Raw genomic sequence first — 18,689 nt, forward strand, 5'->3', positions numbered from 1 at the left:
GGATTGAAGACAGTTGGAAACTTTCAGACCATGAGTATTTTCATTGGAAGGAAATGGCAAAACAATATGAAGTACCTTAAAAGCTCATATGTTTGTTGTGTTGAATGAACATCCCCTTTCTGCTCTGTGGCTAGGCTTTCTGCTGGGTACTAGGTCCCCCCAGGTCTGGCACCTTTCCGCGCTGTTTTAGTTCTGATGCATTCTCTATTTGTCATCCAGATGCAGATGTACTTTTACTCCTCTGTAGATTGGTGGACACACATTTGTGTTCTGCCTTTCCACTTTGGTTATGTGGACAATGTTTTTCAGGGTTATCGTATGCTCTTAATTATAATTTATAATGGCTATATAGTGATGATTTTGAGTTTCAGCATACTTAATTTAACCCAGAGTTCCAAAATTTGAGTAAGGGATATTTTCTATCTTTTGCACTTTCTTAAATAAAACTCTACATTGTGTTAGTTGATTACCTTATAACACTGTACTTCTGAAATTGACAAAAATGCTTAGAGGTCTAGTCATGCCTGCAATAAATCGGTTCCACTTGTTAGGCTACAGTGAGCTAATTATCCAGTAGCTGATGGAGGTTTGCTTTCTTTGTAAGCCTTAGTGACTTCTGTGCCTCTCATTTGGCTCTTTTTTGGCTTTTTTTGAAAAGGCCAGTTTTGTTGATCCTTAACATTGCTTATGAGAACATACTACCACTAGGTGGCAGGCCCTAACAGCTCAACGCACTAGGGAGCAAAATCAGATGAAAAATGTCTCTAATAATGAAAACCAAATAACCTTTAAAGATCAAGCCCACACATAAGAACCGTCTTCAGAAATGATGAGATTTATCACTAGCATTTTTACGGATCTATGGGTCTTAAAGCCATGTGATATTTCAAGTGATGTTCATTTTGTAAATTGCATTGCTTTGGATCTTCCCCTTCTGAGGCTTAATTCTTCCACTTTATGAGAGCTGTCATGAGAGTGAAAATGGGGTAAAATAAAATTCTGTTTTTCCTAAAGAAATGATCCACTGTGACTGGTGTTTCATAACGTCAACAGAGTGATCAGGTTTGATGTTGGGCCTCGTAAGTCTTTTGAAGGTATTTCACTGTCTCAAAATGGCAGAAGTTTTAAAAATAAGGTCTCTGGGATCATTATATTTTTTCAATTTTAAATTACTTATTCTGTTGTTAAATATTGAGACTCTTGTTTTCTTCTGTAATTTGTATGTTCTCTTCTTTGGCCTTGGCAGTCAGAGTTCCTGACATGTTGGTCAGAAGTCGGGTCCTTCCCTTCCCTATGTTTGGGGGTGTTCATGGGGTCCTGGCCAGTGCTTTCACCCGTGCATAACCTCGGCCTCAGGTCTCAGTGCATGATGTTTGGCTTTGTGTCCTTGTCAGTTCGGAGTCTTCGTTTTCCCTTCCTTTTTAGCCATCATGTCCTGTGGCTAAGAGGTCACCTCAATTGTTTTATGCTCTTTCCAGGGGTGTGGAGTATTTTGGTCAAACAATTATTCTGGCAAAACATGTTTCATTGCGTTTAAATGATGTCAGCAAAATAAGTGTGATCCAGGCAGGCTTCCCACTTGGCATGAGCACGACCAAGTTACATCTCCGTTTGAAGGATAAACATCTCTCTTTTGCCTTCGTCTTCTACTGTTTCTAAGGCATTTTATATCCTGCTCCAAGTTTCCTTCACATTTTGATTTGGACTAATGACCCTTAAAAAGTACTGCGAGAGTAGCTGATATTTTCAAGTAACTAACTGATGGTGCTGGTGGACTGGTTTTTCTCTCTCCTCATTTTAAATCTGGGGCTGCTAATGTTAATCAAATATGAAGTCACCCACTTGTTCAGTTGGCTTTAACCCTCCAGGCTTTGACACAAAAGACTGTTAAAACAGTGAATTTTTACAACTCTAATTGGGACTTGCTGAGGTTTCAAAACTAATGTGGCATTTGGGAAGAGACACATTAACAGCAGGATTCCCGCTAGGACACAAAATTAAATTAATTATATCCCTTCCTGCCCCATTCTTTGACCCATCTTCTAAAGAAATTGCTTTCTTCCATGATAGGAGTGGTGACTGGAGTTCAGTGGGTTTAATAGTAGAGGCAAACAAAGCTTTAAAAGCTCAATTGTAAGGATTCCCAGGTCAGGATTTCCATTAGTAATAAAGTAATAAAATGAATTTGACATTTGGGGCTTGTTCTCTGAGGCTGTTTAAAGTATTTTTTCAGCAGAGATGAGTTGCCTTCTATAAAACAGGCTAATTGACAAAAAAGTGATAATGTACATTTTTACTAATTTAGCTCTATTGATGTTGCTTTTTAACATTTTTTAAACTGTCTAAATATATTTTGAGTTATGAAAAGTAAATTTGTAGGTTAAGGTTGACAAGCTTTTTGGTTTTGTTTCATCTTGAAACCCCCTCCCCTTCAAATGAGCACTTTAATTTCAGAAGTCATTTTTTTTTTTAAAGAATTCAGATAATTTCATAGATTGGATATCCAAGGATAGTGGGTTCTCAAGACCATTGTGCGGTATGTGAAAATCTCTGGAGGCCCCAGAGACTGTGTCCAGGAGACCTGGCAACCACTTGGCTTAGAGTGGGACACTAGCAAGAGTTCCCCGTGGAGCAAATAATGACCAGTGGTAGACATTCCAACCACCACCATTTGGGGGTTCCAAGGCAGGCAAATTGGGGAGGTGGCCAGATGCTCAAGTTGCAGACCATTCAGGGGTAATAGAGCAGATTGCATGCTTAATTCCAGATGTCACTTTAAAGCCAGTCAGGTGTGTTGGGGTTTGGTTTCTGAGCACATTGGAAAGAAAATGCAACACATCTTACAAGAGTTGCTTGATGAGACTTCCAGAGTTAATTACCTGTTGTCTTTAACAGACATTAAGATATTTGGTACATTAAGTTTTGTTTTTGTCCCATCTTTATTATATGGATATTTTTCAGTACTGTGATTTATAAGAAAATGCTTTTTAATATAAGTAGTATTTGTTGGAAAAAAAGATATGCAGTAAAAGGAATACCACCTCTAATTGTCATTTCATATTTTTATAAAATTTAATACACATTTAATGTACATTTTAATATATAAATTTATCCAGTTTTTTCTGTGTGGGTATATATGATACACATGTAACATGTATGTTTTATTATAAGCATAATGGGCATAGTTATTTTTCCTCCCTTTAGTTGTCTACTGAGCATGTTTCCACACTAGTAATGTACTTCTACACGACACCTATGATTTTTCTTTATTACAGTATTTAGCAAGTAGTATCAGGATGACTTGAGGCTAGTTGCATGTTGTTTTGTGTATTTATCTCTTTTATAGCTGACAGTCATCATACAATATCTATGAATGTCCCCAGCACCACCATATTTTCATTCTGACCGTTACTCAAGACATTACTTTGTACACGTAGGACTTATGGTATGGCTTAGATGTGGGAGGAAAATTTGAGTTTGAGTTTTTCTGTGAACTAATTCAGCCTTTCCTCATGCATTGTATAATTCAGATCTTGTGATATTACATATTCAGCAAAATGAAGGTCCCCTGACCCAGTTTACCAACTAATCTCTGGCCAAAAGCAACTTGAAATCTGGGTGTAAACCAATCTCAGTTGTAATTGTATTTATGATTTGATTACTTTTAACAGTGCTTTGGAAGGTAAATTGACTTGGAAACCTGAGGTTTTAGCTCCTAAGTAGCAGGTTAAAGAGTACTTTGAACCTAGATTGGGGAAAGCTAATTGTGGGAGTGAAGTATGTCTTCCGCGGTGTTACCTTGGCAGCAGGGTACTTCATTATGCCAGCAGACAGCGTCTGCCTTCTTCCTCCACAGAATATGGTAGGATGCAGTGCTTTGCTGGGAGATGTGTTTCGGTGGAATTTACATGAGTTAGTACGTCTGTTTAGCCAGACCTGTGCAGCCAGAATGAACCAAAGGTTATGTTCTTGACTGAACCGGGGCTGGCACAGGCCAGGGCTGCCAGCAGCTACTCAGCTGATGTTTCCAACTTTCATAATCTGGCAGCTGCTCCTTCGTCCTGTGGCATCTGCTGTTGTCTCATTGAGCTTTGGCCCTGGCTTCCTCACTTTCATCCTTGGCCTTGTCCCTGAATTTGTAGAAGTTGAAGGTGGTCCTGTACTGTAAACCAAGAAAATAGACACAGGGGCTGAAAGGGGAGTGTCTGTCTGGTCCACTCCATTCAGAGCAGTTCTCCAGACTGACCGGGCCAAACGAGATACCCTTTGGTGCACATCTTGACACTCAGAACTTCACCTACTTGTGCTTGCCAGGTGTGATTATTTAATGCTCTTCACTGTCACTGTATTTGAAGCTCTGTGACGGCAGGGACCTGTGGTCTTGCTCACTGTCCGCATCCAGTCCAGCACAGTCAGTGGTAATCAGTAAGTGATTAACTTGTATTTCTTGAATTAGTGACCAAAATAAGGGCTGAATTTGACCTTCCTTCTTGATAATGACTTACTTGGGTACATAGAAAATAAATAACAACTGTTCAGGCCCATCTGTTCTCAACCATGTTCAGTGTTTGGGGTGAGGGCAGGAAGTGGAGACAAAGGTTTTACTTGAAAAATTATAATGTTCTTTTTGATCGGGTCCTATAGTCCAAATAAAAAGATAAATACAGAGTTAGTTTTCCAGCCCTTTCACTGGTCCCCTTTTTCCTCTTGACAGAGGGACCAAGAAATAATAAATTCTAGATTTAGAAGATTACAAGGTCATCTAATCCAAGGATGGGAGCCTTTAAACTAAACCTGAAATCCAGACTTCCTCAAATATAAGTTAAAACTCTTGTAATTATAATGTTTGTTTATTAATGTGGTGGCATTTTTTTCTCTTCCCTTTCCTTCCTTTCTTAAAATTTGTACCTTTAACAGTAACTATTGCGTACTTAAAATTTGTTGAGGGTATATCTTATGTTAAGTATTCTTACCACAAAAAAAAAAAAAACAGAAAAAAAGGTTATAATAAAGAGAATGGAGGAGACTTTGGGACAAGGTACATGTTTGTGGCCTTCATGGTGGTGATGGTTTCATGGGTGTAAAGTTACCCCTAGATTCATCAAGTACAAACCAGATGTGTACAGCTTTTTACATGTCAGTCATACCTCAATAAAGTGGTTGAAAGTATGCGTGCACCTGTGTCCTGTTTTTGGCAGGTACCACAAGAGCCAAGCCATCTACTTGGAGTCCAAGGACAACCAGAAACTGAGCTGTGTGATCAGCTCGGTCGGAGCCAATGAGGTAGGGACCCAATTCCCTCACCCTTTGGGAAAGACCTGCACTGCCGATTCTACCAAGAAAGTGCAGAGGGGTCATGTGTTATCTATGGGTTAGATTCTAAAGTCACCACTTTTCAGGCAGAAACTGCACATCGTCAAAATCACCCTTGAAAAATCCCTTACTTTGCTTGACTACAGTCAGTGTGGACTTGTGTATTCCTTATGGTATTTACAACCTCTACGGATGGTAATTGAGATGGGAACCACTGAGATAGGCTACAGGGAAGAGCAGAAGGCGAGGCTGTGATGTTGTGCATTCAGATCCTGCTGCTTTTAACGAATGAGACTTGCCTGTGGAGCACACTGCATCTTTGTTTTGTTATTCTCTAGAGCTTTCACGTGTACTAATAGAGTTGTTCCTGTGGGGATTTAATGAGGCACCTGGCACCCAGTAAGTGCTCAGTAAATGGTGCTGGCCTAATCTGAGGCATACACTATGACTTGCCTGCTGCCTTCCCAGCCTGACATGTCCTGTTGTTCCTCTGAGCAGTGAGCTACAAGGCCCATGCCCTTAGGTACTGGTTTCCTTGAGTCACTCCTGGGGGCTGGGGACTGGTTCTAAAGTCAGCCCAGAGGGTAATGCTCAAGGATGATGTGACTAGCCTTTGAGGTCTCTGACTGGCCCTTCATTAAGGCAGATGTCAGCAATGTGGAACTTGTGTTGTTAGTCATTTAAAAAAAAGTTAAAAACTTTAATAGATGGATTGGCTTGATTTTTTATCAGTCCACAAATGTCTGCGATAAAAAAAGTTAAAAACTAATAGATGGATTGGCTTGATCTTTTATTAGTCCACAAAAGTCTGCGAAGAAATTGATTTTATGTGTCTACCCTCTGTAACTTATTCGTGCCAATACACAGTAAATCTAATGAAACTGGACTATGAAATCACTTAAGCCTCTTCTATTCTCCCCGCTTCCTGAACTGAAAATGCCCTCAAATGTGACTAGTTTGCAAATTGATTGTTTACTTAGAAGTTAGGGAGAGCCTTCCAGATAAATGAACATCATTTTTCTCCAGACTCTGAAATTTGTGTGTCACCCCAGACCAAGTCAGAACCAAAGAAGGACACCTGATAGAGAACCTGCTATTCCTCAGCAAGAGGCACTGTGATTTCACAACAGAGCACTTAGGCCTGGCTGTGTGGGCTGCTATACAAAGCAGGCGTGGCTTTCTAGTACCCAACCTGACTTCAGAACAGTGCATTATTCTCTGTGACATCTCAGCATTTTTCAGGAAAATAGAAATGCAAGTTAGATTTTTCCCTCTTTGTTGAAGACCGCCACCCTATGACATAGTAGAGGGTCAGTGAGGTCTGACAAGGTGGTGGTGACACTGAGAATGTGTCTCCTGGAGAGGAGAGGCCTCAGTGTATCAGAGGCATGCGACTCTGGTAATGGACGCACTTCTCACTTTTTGGAAGTACCCTCTCTCATTTTTCAGGTCAAATCCTAAGTGATAGCACTACTTGACCCTTATGTAATTAAGCTGACTCTGGACAGATTTGGGGGTCTGAGCATGTTAGTCACTCACCATGCCAGCCTTCCTTGGGGTCCCTTTTCAGTTTAAAAATGCTTCTACAGGATCCTTTAGGGGCTCGGCTTTATGTGAGGTGTTTAATTTTATTTTTATTTTTCAATCAGTGAATTTGACTTTAAAAGTCTCTGTTGCTAACTAATCATGTTAAATTGAGAAGAAACTGAGAATAAAGGTTTTTAAAACCGGAAAACCTAATGGAGGGAGGAGACACATCTGTAAACTTGTACTTATGTATGTGTGTGGGATGCAGATCTTGAAAAGAAGTATGCTTTTGGCTCCATCTAACTGCATGTTAATTAAAGAGATGGAAGAATGGGTGAGAAGAGGCAGGGGCTCATTTAATGGAGAAGAGCAAGGAGCTTTGATGTCAGGTGCCAGGATTCACATCGGGCAAGCGGACTTAGCCTTGCTCTTCTGTAAAATGGGAGTGATCATAGTGGTTCCAAGGGTGATTCTGAAGGATGAAGCAGTGTCTGGCACACAGTAACCCTCACCCGGGTATCAGGTGGCTGCAGAGGCATCTCCTCCTCATCCCCAGCTACAGCTATGCCATTTCCTGAGCACACTTGTCAGCTTGGGTAGTTCCTCTGCTGTAAGAGTTCATTCCCGGTTCTGCAGAAGAATGCACCTGCCCTGTAAAAGGCCAGACATCCGATGTCATCTGTGGGAAAACGATATGGTCAGGAGGGAAGGACTGTCTTAAGCTAATTTAACCTACTCATGATCCTAATTGGGCCTTAGCTCACTTGTGGGTCTTCTGATTATTTTTGCCTACTTTTCCTGTGATGACCATTAGCCATAATTGCCAAGGAACTAGAATATTGAAAGGCTATAATATGGAAGTCCATTTGGGCAAGGAAAGTATTTCCAAATTTTGATTGAAAGTTTATGATGACTGTATGTATCTTGAATGTTTTAAAGCTATAATCAAACCAAATCAAAAAGTCCTTAAGATCAGGGCAAAACCCTCAGATCACTCTGCTTTCCATTTTCTAAAAGGTGAGTGAGAATTCTTTGGAGAAGGGAGTTTAAGGGCTGATGCCTGCTCTCTACCATAGGGACGTGCCCTTGGGAGGGCTGAAGGTCAACGAGGTGCTTGGGAGGCTGTACAAGGGGACAGGAAGAGATTGCTGGTGGTGTGCCCACACCTAACTCATGCAGATATTTTGATACTCTGGAAAATTTGCTCCTCAATATTCACCTCTCATCTTGTTCCCTTTCCTTCTCCCCACAGATCTGGGTGAGGAAGACAAGTGACAGCACCAAGATGAGGATTTACTTGGGTCAGCTTCAGCGTGGGCTCTTTGTGATCCGCCGGAGGTCAGCGGCTTGACTTTCTACAGTGTTCTTCCCTTGACCCTTTTTCTGGAGTGTTTTTTTGTTTTGTTTTTTTCTTAACAGAAAGTTTTTAACTTGGGAATTGCTCCTTGGCCTTGGAAAATGGAGAACACTGTTGTGGATCCTGCAAGGCACTTTTGTGGCCAACCACTTCATCTTTGTGTCATTCTTTCCTGCCTCAACTTCTTCCAGCCATCGCTCACCATGAGACTCTTACTTTTGGGAGTAGTGGGAGTTAGATTTACTTATTTCTTAATATTTTGCTTTTACTTTGTCTCTCCTTTTTTGGGACATCCTTTGAGTTTGAAGGGACATCTGTTTTTATTAATTATCTTTAGGTCTTTCAACCATGAAAAGGAGTAGGAAGGGATACACTCTACAATGCATTTTCAGGTTTTAAAGCTGATTAGTGGATCATGTAGCTTCTCAACCCTTGTTGAGCCCATTTCACTGTTTCCCCACATGCATGGGGCACAGGTCCTAGCAGACGGAAATTAATTCTCCTGGCTCTCAGCCTTCTCGGGGAAATAAATGCCTTATGTAACATCTGGTCTATGCCATCCATCCCACTGGCTGAAACACAGAAACATCTGCCTGGGAGACGACGTGTACTGAAGTAAATGGGGCTGGGGGAGGGGGCATTTTAGATTCATACTTGCTGAAGATACCGTATTTTAAGTTATTTAATACAAGTGGTTTATTCAGACACATTTGTTGAAGTTCAGGCTGGAACATGAGGTGGCCATTTCAGGAGTTTTCATTTCTAAGTTATTTCTCTCCCCTGCTCCCAAGGAGATTAAGTGGTTCCCGCCATGGGCTGGTTATCTGTGTTATCTATTGGAGGAAGGGACTGAGATTGATAGTGCAATAGCCAGTGATCTAGACTCTCACTCGCAATGCAAGTTGCACTCTTGTGGCTGATGCCATTATTGCCCGTTGGCCATTCCCAACTCACGGGCCCTTGTCAGCACTCCCAGCCTCCCAGGGATCTGGCCTCAGTCGAAGACAAAGAAAGCTCTGCTGTCGCTGCCACTAAACTTAGAACACTCTTCCTAATGTGTACTGATGAAACAGCCTTCCCTGCCCTCCCTGCTCCCTTTCCCTTGTGCCCCCAAGTGGAGAAATGATTCATTGGGTGATGGGGTTTCCTATATTCTAGTTGTCACCTAAAGATGTTTAAAGAGTTTGGGGGTGGAGTAACTCTATTGGAAATCAGTAGACCTTATACATCCTAGGAAATCTTTGTAAGTAATTCCTTGGTCTCAAGTGATTCTCTTTCTGTGGTCTCTTGATGTACCTGTCCCAAAGCAAGTGGGGCTGTGATGACAAGTAAATCACCTTTGAAGTCCTGGCCTCAACAGAGACCAAACCTACTGACTCAGTGGTGACTGTATAGATGTATTTTTATTTTAATTTATAACCCATTTTTTTCTCTCATTTTTTTTCTGGTGTTGGGAGTCTCATTGAGAGAACAGTACAAGTGATACTTGATTATTAAAAGTTGTCAGGTATTTTGTGTTTCTTCTCTACCCATGGGGCCCCCAGTATTATGTTTACTATAGTGAATCAAGTCCACAGTAAGCAGGGGCTTCACCTCTATTTCTTCTTGGTGGCCTGTGCTGTGAGGGAGACCTCCCTTGCTTGGATTGCCACTGTGGTCTGGGTAACATCTCAGAATATCAGGTAGCTATTGTTTTTCATTTGTGTGCTCTGATGGAAATTTACATGAACATATTTAGTGTGTGTTGTCATTGAAGGTAGTTTTTCTTTTTAAATGATTGTCTTGTCTTCCTAATAGTACATCTAAGTTTATTTTTTTTTTCCAGAAAGGATTGTGTTGATAGCTATTGGTGGGGTCAGCATCAAAGCAGCAATAAGTTGCCTTTTTTACTTGCCCTGTCTGGTGGTACCTTCGTGCTTTTATGAAGTCACTGTTTATCTGAAGACCAGGGAATGAGCACTTTGGCCTCTCTTCTGCACATTTGAGGGTGTTTGAAGCCACACTTTAGCCTGGTCTCGGTCCCATCACTGCCTTCTGCTCCTCAGTGTCCTCAGCAATAATCATTATGTAGTGAAAATGGGGGGAATATGAAGAGACTTGAGACACACAGCACAATGAATGAATTCCTAATCCCAGTAGATTTAATTTTTTATCTAGTTACCCCAGTAATGAAAAATCAGTTCAGTCCCTCTGATGGGTGCTTGTGATAACCAGGGGTCAAAGAGCTCCCCTGTCAGGAGATGGAGATGCTTTTGTGATGGGCACAAGTGAACCAGAGGCCAAAACACTTGGAGAACCCTAGGATAAGGGGCTGGCTTTTAGCCCACATGGCCATTCTCATTCCAAAAGGTCTTTATCTCTCTAGGCCCTGGCTCAGCAGATGAATTCCCAAATTTAGGCTATTTCCTGCAATTGATACTTAGAAAAAATTGGTCCAGACAATTTGGAACAAGAACCTATACATGTGTTAATTTGATCAAGAACCTGTATGTGTGTTACTCTGATTAAGAACCTGTATGTCATGTGTGTTACTCTGGTCAAGAACCTATCCATGTGTTCTGTTTGAGGCATCTGCCTCAGTATTAATGCACAGTGTTTGCTGTGGATGTGTCCCCATATTTATTTTACCTCTGCTTTGGGGTTTTTGCGTGCATCCCCCTCTGTCCCTAAGCCAGTATCCTCTTGAACAATTTCCAGGTTTCAGTAGCTGTACCAAAGCCAGGATGTTTTCATTCATTTGGATACCAGTATTTATGGATGTCTAACTACCTAACTTAATTTTTTAAAAAACTTCTAATGGGCTAGTGTAGGATCCCAGAGGCTGATTTGCGAATCAAGCTGTTTGTATTTGTGTGTGAGACACTGTACAGGATTAGGTGACTTTTCTAAGAGAAATATTGGGGGTGGGGTGGGGCTGGTTGCATTTTTTTACCTAAGGGGTTGGGGGAGGGGGGGAATCCTATTTTTTAACTGTATTTTTGTTTTTCTATTAACATTTCCTTTTAGCCTTGAATTTTTATTAAAATTCCTCCTGACTTAAAAATCTTGTTTCTAATCTGGGGATTTGAAATCTTGGTACTTAATGTTACACCAATTTTTCCAAAGAGTTCAACTACTTTAATACCAGAAAAAATTTAAAGCCATTTCAAGCAGCTGGTGGGCTTTTTATATAACATCATTAACTGGTACCATTAAATGTTCTGAGAGGTGAATGTAAAAAGTGTAGAGTGTTTTTTTTAATAACAATAAACTTTCAAAGAGAAAAACAGCATGTAGTCTGCGTTATATCCATTGACTTCATAAAGGATTGAAATGTAAGGTTTTCCCTTTGGTGATTATGGGGGAAGGAAGTTGGGGAGGAAGGGTGGGTAGTCTGTGTGTGCTTGTCAGAAAGAGTGAGATATGGAATGCTGTCAAAGACATCTCAAGTTTTGTAAAGAGCAGTGTAGGAGCATTGACCTTTGAATGTATGTAGTGTTTTCTGTCCTTGTTGGAGATAATAAAACAGTCTAACTAAGGATTAAGTAAATAGTGTTGACCTTAGGTAGGAAAAACCTTAAGGTAGACTTGTGTGATTGAGGAGGATGTTTATTTGGTGCTCTAGAGCAGTACTTCCCAGTCTTACCAAAAAATCGACAGTATTTACATAATACCCTGGGAACAGGGGTATGCACTGATTAGGCTGCCTGCTGCCTTGGGTGACTGACCAGGCATGTTTGTACCTCAGTTGTGGTAGAGCCATTGGGAAGGGCTGCTGTATGCTTTGGGTGGTAGAGAGGTGAGTCATTGTTTTTTTTTAATTTTTATTGTAATATTCATACAGAAAAGTGTACAAAGCTTAATTGTAGAAGTAGTTTTCTTAAAGTGAATGCATCCACGTAACCAGCATCTACATGAAATAGCATTGCCAGCACCCACAAGCCCCTTCTGATTACTCCTCCTTGGTAGGGTAACTGCTAGCCCAACTGTTTTTCTGTATTTCGGTCGCCTTAACTTTCAAGCTCCTGAGCTGCTGTGTCTTCTACAGTTGTTCTGGAAGAGCCCAGTCCCTAATGTAGTTGAGGGGCTGACCAGCGATGTGAGAGCTAGTAGCAAAGGATGTAGCTGCTTTTCCTGTGAAATGACATGGTCGTGAGCAAAATAGGTCTAAAAAGGAAGGAACCGTTGAGTACGTAAATAGTGAGGGGTCTTGATGGAGCTGATTGTACCTCTGATAAGCCACATGAGAGCCTTTGGAGGGAACACTTATCTATGTTTTTCCAGATCACTTTATTCCTGCCTGCCTTTCTTACCACCTGTGAAGTAAGGAGGAAGGGTTGGAACCATTGAACTGGTTCCTAAAAAGGTAGATGGAGAGAGGGCCGTCCTACATCTTGCCGCTCTCTGGGTGATGGTGGACCTTTTTATGTCAAGACCTGTGGAGTCACTGGATTGAAGAACACACCTGTTCTGTGTCACCTACTTCAGACTCCCTGCTCAGCTCCAACCAGCAATCTGTAACAGCCAAACCTGGGCTTTGCAGTCTTTGGGCAGACGCAGGGATGAAACCAATTTCTGCTCTTGACTAGTGTTCAGAGACACTCTGAGCCCCACCTTTGATAAAGCTAAAGTACCTCTCCTGCTTTTAAAAAGAAGGCACTAGATGGAATGAACTAGAAACATGGGCATCAGCTTACTCTATTTGGACATAATATTATGGTGAGTAATATATTAGCTTTAGGAACTTGAATGTTTACTGAGATATTTATTGTGAATAATTGTGATTATTAATGTAAAAGGATATATAAGTTTGGGAGGATCCCTAGGAAGTGAGGGAAATATGATGCAGCATAGGGGCCTAGTTACTTCTCTCTTCCCATTTTCTCTAATTGATGTTTGTTCAGTTTCCTGAAAGATACAGATCTATAACACTCACTTTACTGATACGGGAAGACCAGTGATCAGAATCTTAAAGATTCCCTCCCCTGTTGCTCAGAAGATGGAGATTGAGCAGTGTGCTCTGGTTTTCTACAGGCTGATGTGCAAATCTGTTGGCATCACTGCTCTGTATGTCAATGGTGTGGATGGGCAAGGGGTTAAAATAGGCGATACTCCAGAGCCAACTAGGGAAGCCATACATGTAGGGAACAAGCTACCAGTGACCCCAGGTTAGCAAGTCCCTGCAGATAGTCAACAATCGCTTTTTTTCACCATCAATTCTTTTAGTAAGCATTTGAGTGGTTAATGAGGTGCAGTATGACACATGGGCAGCATAACGCAGAAACTTTGGGATCAGCATTTGAATCTAGCTTTGCTGCTTAACCAGCTGTATGACCTTGAGCAACTTAATCTCTGAACCTCAGTTTCCTTACCTGTTAAGTAATAATATCCACTTCAGAGGATGGTTTTGAGGAGTCCTGTATTAACACAAGTAGCACTTTATATTGCTAAGCACTTTATGCATATTTACTTACTGAACCCTTATAAAATAACCCTATGAAGTAGGTACTATTGTAATCTTCATTTTGAGGAAATCCAGAAACAGAGGTTAAGTAACTTGCCAAAGGTCGCACAGCTGGTAATGGATGACCTAGGATTCTAAGCTCGGTGTCCCTGTTCTCATTCACTGTGCCGTACAGTGAGGTATGTACCATGGGACTGGACTTGGTGGGGGGTGCCTGGTCTATGAAGACCTTTCCATTGTCACTGCTGCTGCCATCTGTCTGCTCCCTGCCCTTGGCTGTTGGTATGAATGCCAAATCCTAAAAGACCAGAACAGTTTCAGGAAATTAGTCTTTTATTACTGTTTTCATTTTCTTTGGAGCAAAGGTTCCCCACCACAGAATGGGTTCTGGGGGAACTCTACTCATCCCAGACAATACAGGGAACCTGGCCGTGATCATCTGGTCATCTGTAGTCAGTTGTTGGAGATGATTTTTCTTGTACTTGAAATTGTAAATAGTCATCAGCTTGAGGATTGTCGTGGTCATTGCATTCAATCCAAATGACATATATTGAGCATTGATTGCCATGTTCGGTAGTGTCCTGCGCTGTTTTCAGGGATTTTGAGGTAAATAAGAGCACGATTCCTTCCCTGTGGGGCAATGGGGATGGACAGCCACGCTTGCAATAATTCCAGTTCAGTGTAACAGGAACTACACCTGAGGCATGGAGAAAGTGGGACTGGAATGTGGGTGACAGGATGTAATAGCAGCTGACATTTGTTGAGCAGCTGACATACTCAAGCTCATCATGTGCATTCTCTCATTATTTGTTTGCAACCCTATGAGTTCATTTGATATTTACATTTTACAAATTGGGAAACTAAGGCTTAGAGAGGTTAAGACACTTTCCTCAAGTTCACCCAACTTGATTCTAAAGTCTACATTCTTATGAACTATGGAATGCTTCACAATTTCTTCTGAAAGAAAATAAAATTCAAGCTTAGCCTGAAAGCTAGGCAGGCCTTGAGCAGTGTCTGTGGCTAGGAATGGGAATTGCACACACAGGAAATGGCTTGAGCAAAAGTACAGACATGGGAGAGTGGGGTAGCATGTTTAAAAAGTCAAGAGTGTGTGTTCAACAATAAATCTGGATGAATGAGCTTCGAACTTTAAATTCAGTTTTCTCCCCAGCCCAGTATCTTTTTGTCCTTCCATACCTTGGCTCAGCTTCCTTTCTGTTCTGCCTCTGGCCTTTGCTCTCTTTCTCTGGCCCACCCCATTCCCTCCTCCTCCCCCTTTTATATCACCAGTGCGGTGGGTCGTGGCAGTCCTGCAGTGAAGCTTTCCAATTTCACACTTACATGCTCCTGAAAGTATTCGTAAACTAACTCGTATGTAAAACCAATAAAGGGCAACAGCACATATTCCTGTTAGACAGTAATTTTGTTTGACTCCCTTTCTTCTGCTTTGATCATTCTTCTTCCTGCAAACATGGTGCTTTCACCTTACCAGAAGTGGAAGCTTTCAGGAATCCAAGCATGCTAGAACTCTAAGCATATGAGTAATCAAAATGAATAAGGGCTCATGTTTATTGACCACTTACTATATGTCTGTGTGAGTGTTAAGCAGTTTTCATACACCATCTTACATACTCAGCACCATGTGAAGTATGTCAGTGATTCCTGTTTTACAGATGAAGAGATTGAGGCTTGGAGGAGAATTGTGTTTACTATTGCACCACATTCATAGATTTCCTTTTCCTGTTGACTCCCCCCATCCAACGTAGGCTGCCAAAATATAAAGGATGCTTAGTTGTCATCTGGGCAAACTCCCTCTCTTTTTCATACCTGGAAACAGGCACTGAGAAGGGAAAGAACTTGCTTGAGATCACACAGTTGATTAATGGTGGAGCAGGAGCTAGAATCCAGGTCTTGCAACTCTTAATCCCATGATTGAGGAAAATCCTAGTCTTGAGGCTGAAGCTCATGGACTTCAAAATCGAGTAGTTCCTACTCGACCTACTACCACAAAATAGAGTAGTTCCCTGTTTTTTCCCTCCCAGAAGCAACCGTTTCACCTCTGGTAAATGATTATTTTGGTATTTAACTTCTATCCCTATCTACTTACTACTAATGGTAGACATATCAGTTTTAGGCATTCTCTATAGAAAGTGTCACTATGGAAGGCACCCCTTTTCCCCCAGTGCAGTTATTTATTTTGACCATGTTAATATTCAGTGTTTATATTATTAGGACTGAATAAACACTAGTCACAGCTGAGCCATGTTATAAACTATGATTGCTTTTTCTTTCCTTGACAGCATTCCCCCCAGAAGTTCATGATCGTCTTGTATTTTTTCTCATTTTGCTTGTTTTCTATGTACTTACTGCGAATTCAACTGCAAGATCTTCACCACATACCAGTCCCCCCTAAGACATTCAGATACACCAGGTATTCCATCAGTTTCATCACCCTGAAAAAACCTCCTCCCTGGGTGCCTCTGCCTGCCTGCTCTGGCCCAGCACACAGCTGACCCTCTGGAGGCTCTTTACCACTATTTGGGCTTGGATCTCCCATTTCTTGTTTCTCTTGTATTCCTGTTTATCTACTATAGTCCCCTATTTTGGTAAAACACATCTTACAGTAATTTACCAAGCATCATTAAAGACACTTCACTGTGCTTTCTTACTTCATTGATGGTTTGGGTGGTATAACTACATTTTTAATTTCCAGAATTTAGGCCCATACACTTCTAGAATTGAAAAGGCCCATGAAGTTCTTAGCACTTAACTATATTTCAACCAGATCCTCCCTTAACTTTCATTTCTAGAGTTTCCTTGTGCTGCTAATTCATTATTCTCAGGTTTGTCCACTGTCAGTTTTAAGATTCAGGTTTTTTGGGTTTTTAAAAATTTACTTCCCAGCTTCTAAAATGTGGTTGTATCTACTCAAGTGTTTTCCATTCTGGTGGGTTTAATTCTATTTCTTGTAGGAAATAATTTTCCTTCAAGATTTTGAAGGCATTGTTTTTTGCTGTCTCACTTCCAATGTTGCCCGTGAAAAGTCTGAAGGAATTCTGATTATTGATTTTTTGACATTTTTCCCCAGCTTTTTTGAGATATAATTGATGTGTAACACTACATTTAAGGTGTACAGAGTGGTTTGATATATATGTATGTATCGGAAGTGATTATCACAAGGTTAGTTAACATCCATCACATCAGTAGTTGTGTGTGTGTGTGTGTGTGTGTGTGTGTGTGTGTGTGTGTGTGTGTGGTGAGAACTTTTAAGATCTGTCTTAGCAACTTTCAAATACATAATACATTATTGTTAACTATAGTGTATGTTACATCCCAGAATTTATAAGTAGAAGTTTGTACCCCTTGACCACCTTCACTCATTTCTTCTATCCCCAAGCACCTGCCTCTGGCAACCAATCTATTCTTTGTTTCTGTTTTTTATTTTTTTCTTTTAGATTCCACCTGTAAATGGAATCATAACAGTATTTGTCTGTCTTTGTCTGACTTATTTAACTTAGCATAATGCCCCCAAGTTTCATCCATACTGTTGCAAATGGTAGGGTTTCCTTCTTTTTAATGGATGAATAATATTTCATTGTGTATATGTGCCACATTTTATTTATCCAGTCATCCATCAGTAGGTCCTTAGGTTGTTCCCATGTCTTGGCTATTGTGAATAATGCCGCAGTGAACACGGGGGTGCAGATACTTCTTTGAGATGACAATTTTATCTCCATTAGATATATACCCAATGTGGGGTTGCTGGATCAGTTGGTTGTTCTATTTTTAATTTTTTGCAGAACTTCCATACTGTTATCCACAGTGGCTGCACCAATTTATCTTACCAAAAGTACGCAAGGGTTCTGTTCTCTCCACACCCTCACCAGCACTTGTTATGTCTTGTCTTTATGATGATAATAGCCATTCTGAGATGTGTGAGATGATAGCTTATTGTGGTTTTGAATTTTATTTCCCTGATGATTAGTGATATTGAGCATCTTTTCATGTGCCTGGTGGCTGTTTGTGGATCATCTTAGGTGATCTGACTTCCTAACATCTCTAGAAGCTCATTGGATCCTTGGTGTTTTGAAAGTTCATGATGATAGGCCTTAGTGTGCTGAGCATTGTGCAAGATCTTGCACAATATGTCCCTAAATTCAAAGAATTAAAATATACATATACATAAATACACAAATGCACTTACATATTTCATAGATGTACGTAGTCAGCCTCCAAGATGGCTCCAGTGATCCTTGCCTCCTGATACTATATCCTGTACAGTCCACTCCCATTATTGGACCAGGGTTGGTCTCTGTGACTAATAGTGTACATCAGAGGTGAGAATAATTCACTTGATATTGGGGTATAAATGATACTGTGACTTCTTTTGGTTGTATTTTCTGTTCCTTTTGGATCACTTGCTTTAGGGAAGCAGCCCAATGGGGAGGCCCATGTAGCAAGGAACTGAGGACTCTTACCAGCAGCCAGTTAGCAACAGAGGCCTCTGCCAATAGTCGTATGAGTAAGTCACTTTGGAAGAAATCCTCCAGGTCCAGTCCAGCCTTCAGATGAGACTGCAGCCCCTGATGACAACTTGACTGCTACCTCGTGGGAGACCCGGAGCCAGAACCATCCAACCAAGCTGTTCCCTGATTCCTGACCCTCAGAGGGATACCAGAATAAATGCTTGTTGTAAACTACTGGTAATTGGGGTAATTTGTTATGCAGCTACCAATAACCAATACAGTAAGTTATTTCCTCCCCTTCATCTTCTGTTCTTACATTCAGGGATTCCTCTTAATTGCATAGTAGACTTCCTATAGTAGTCTTCAAATTTTCTTTTGTTTCCTATTTTCTCTCTCTTTGTTTTTTTTCTATTCTGGGAGATTTCCATAACTTGATTTTCTTAATTTTTACTTTTGCTTTATCATTAAAAAAGATTCCTAAGAGCTTTTTTACTTTCTGATTTTTAATCTCCTTTCTAAAATGTAGTATCTGTTTGTTCTGGAGTCCTAAATCGAGAAACCTTTTGTTTTATCTTCCCTGGAG

At 40.8% G+C, this 18,689-nt stretch overlaps 1 protein-coding gene across 5 annotated transcripts in view; it reads left to right on the forward strand.

Moving 5' to 3' along the window:
• Window positions 1–18,431, forward strand: part of SUDS3 (SDS3 homolog, SIN3A corepressor complex component) — a 39,989-nt gene extending 21,558 nt beyond the window's left edge. The window contains exons 12-14 of one of the 5 annotated variants that reach the window (XM_036993309.2): window positions 5,199–5,283; window positions 8,093–8,178; window positions 18,068–18,431. In XM_036993309.2, coding sequence (XP_036849204.2) covers window positions 5,199–5,283; window positions 8,093–8,178; window positions 18,068–18,212 — 316 coding nt within the window. In that variant the 3' untranslated portion in view covers window positions 18,213–18,431. Of the gene's footprint in view, window positions 1–5,198; window positions 5,284–8,092; window positions 11,466–15,940; window positions 16,287–18,067 lie in introns of those variants that run through there. The other 4 variants (XM_073223710.1, XM_073223711.1, XM_036993311.2 and 1 more) reach the window with 4 other exon arrangements.
• Window positions 18,432–18,689: the final 258 nt, after the last annotated feature.

The sequence above is a fragment of the Manis javanica genome, chromosome 15 (genome assembly GCF_040802235.1).
Source record: "Manis javanica isolate MJ-LG chromosome 15, MJ_LKY, whole genome shotgun sequence".
Taxonomy (NCBI): Eukaryota; Metazoa; Chordata; class Mammalia; order Pholidota; family Manidae; genus Manis; species Manis javanica.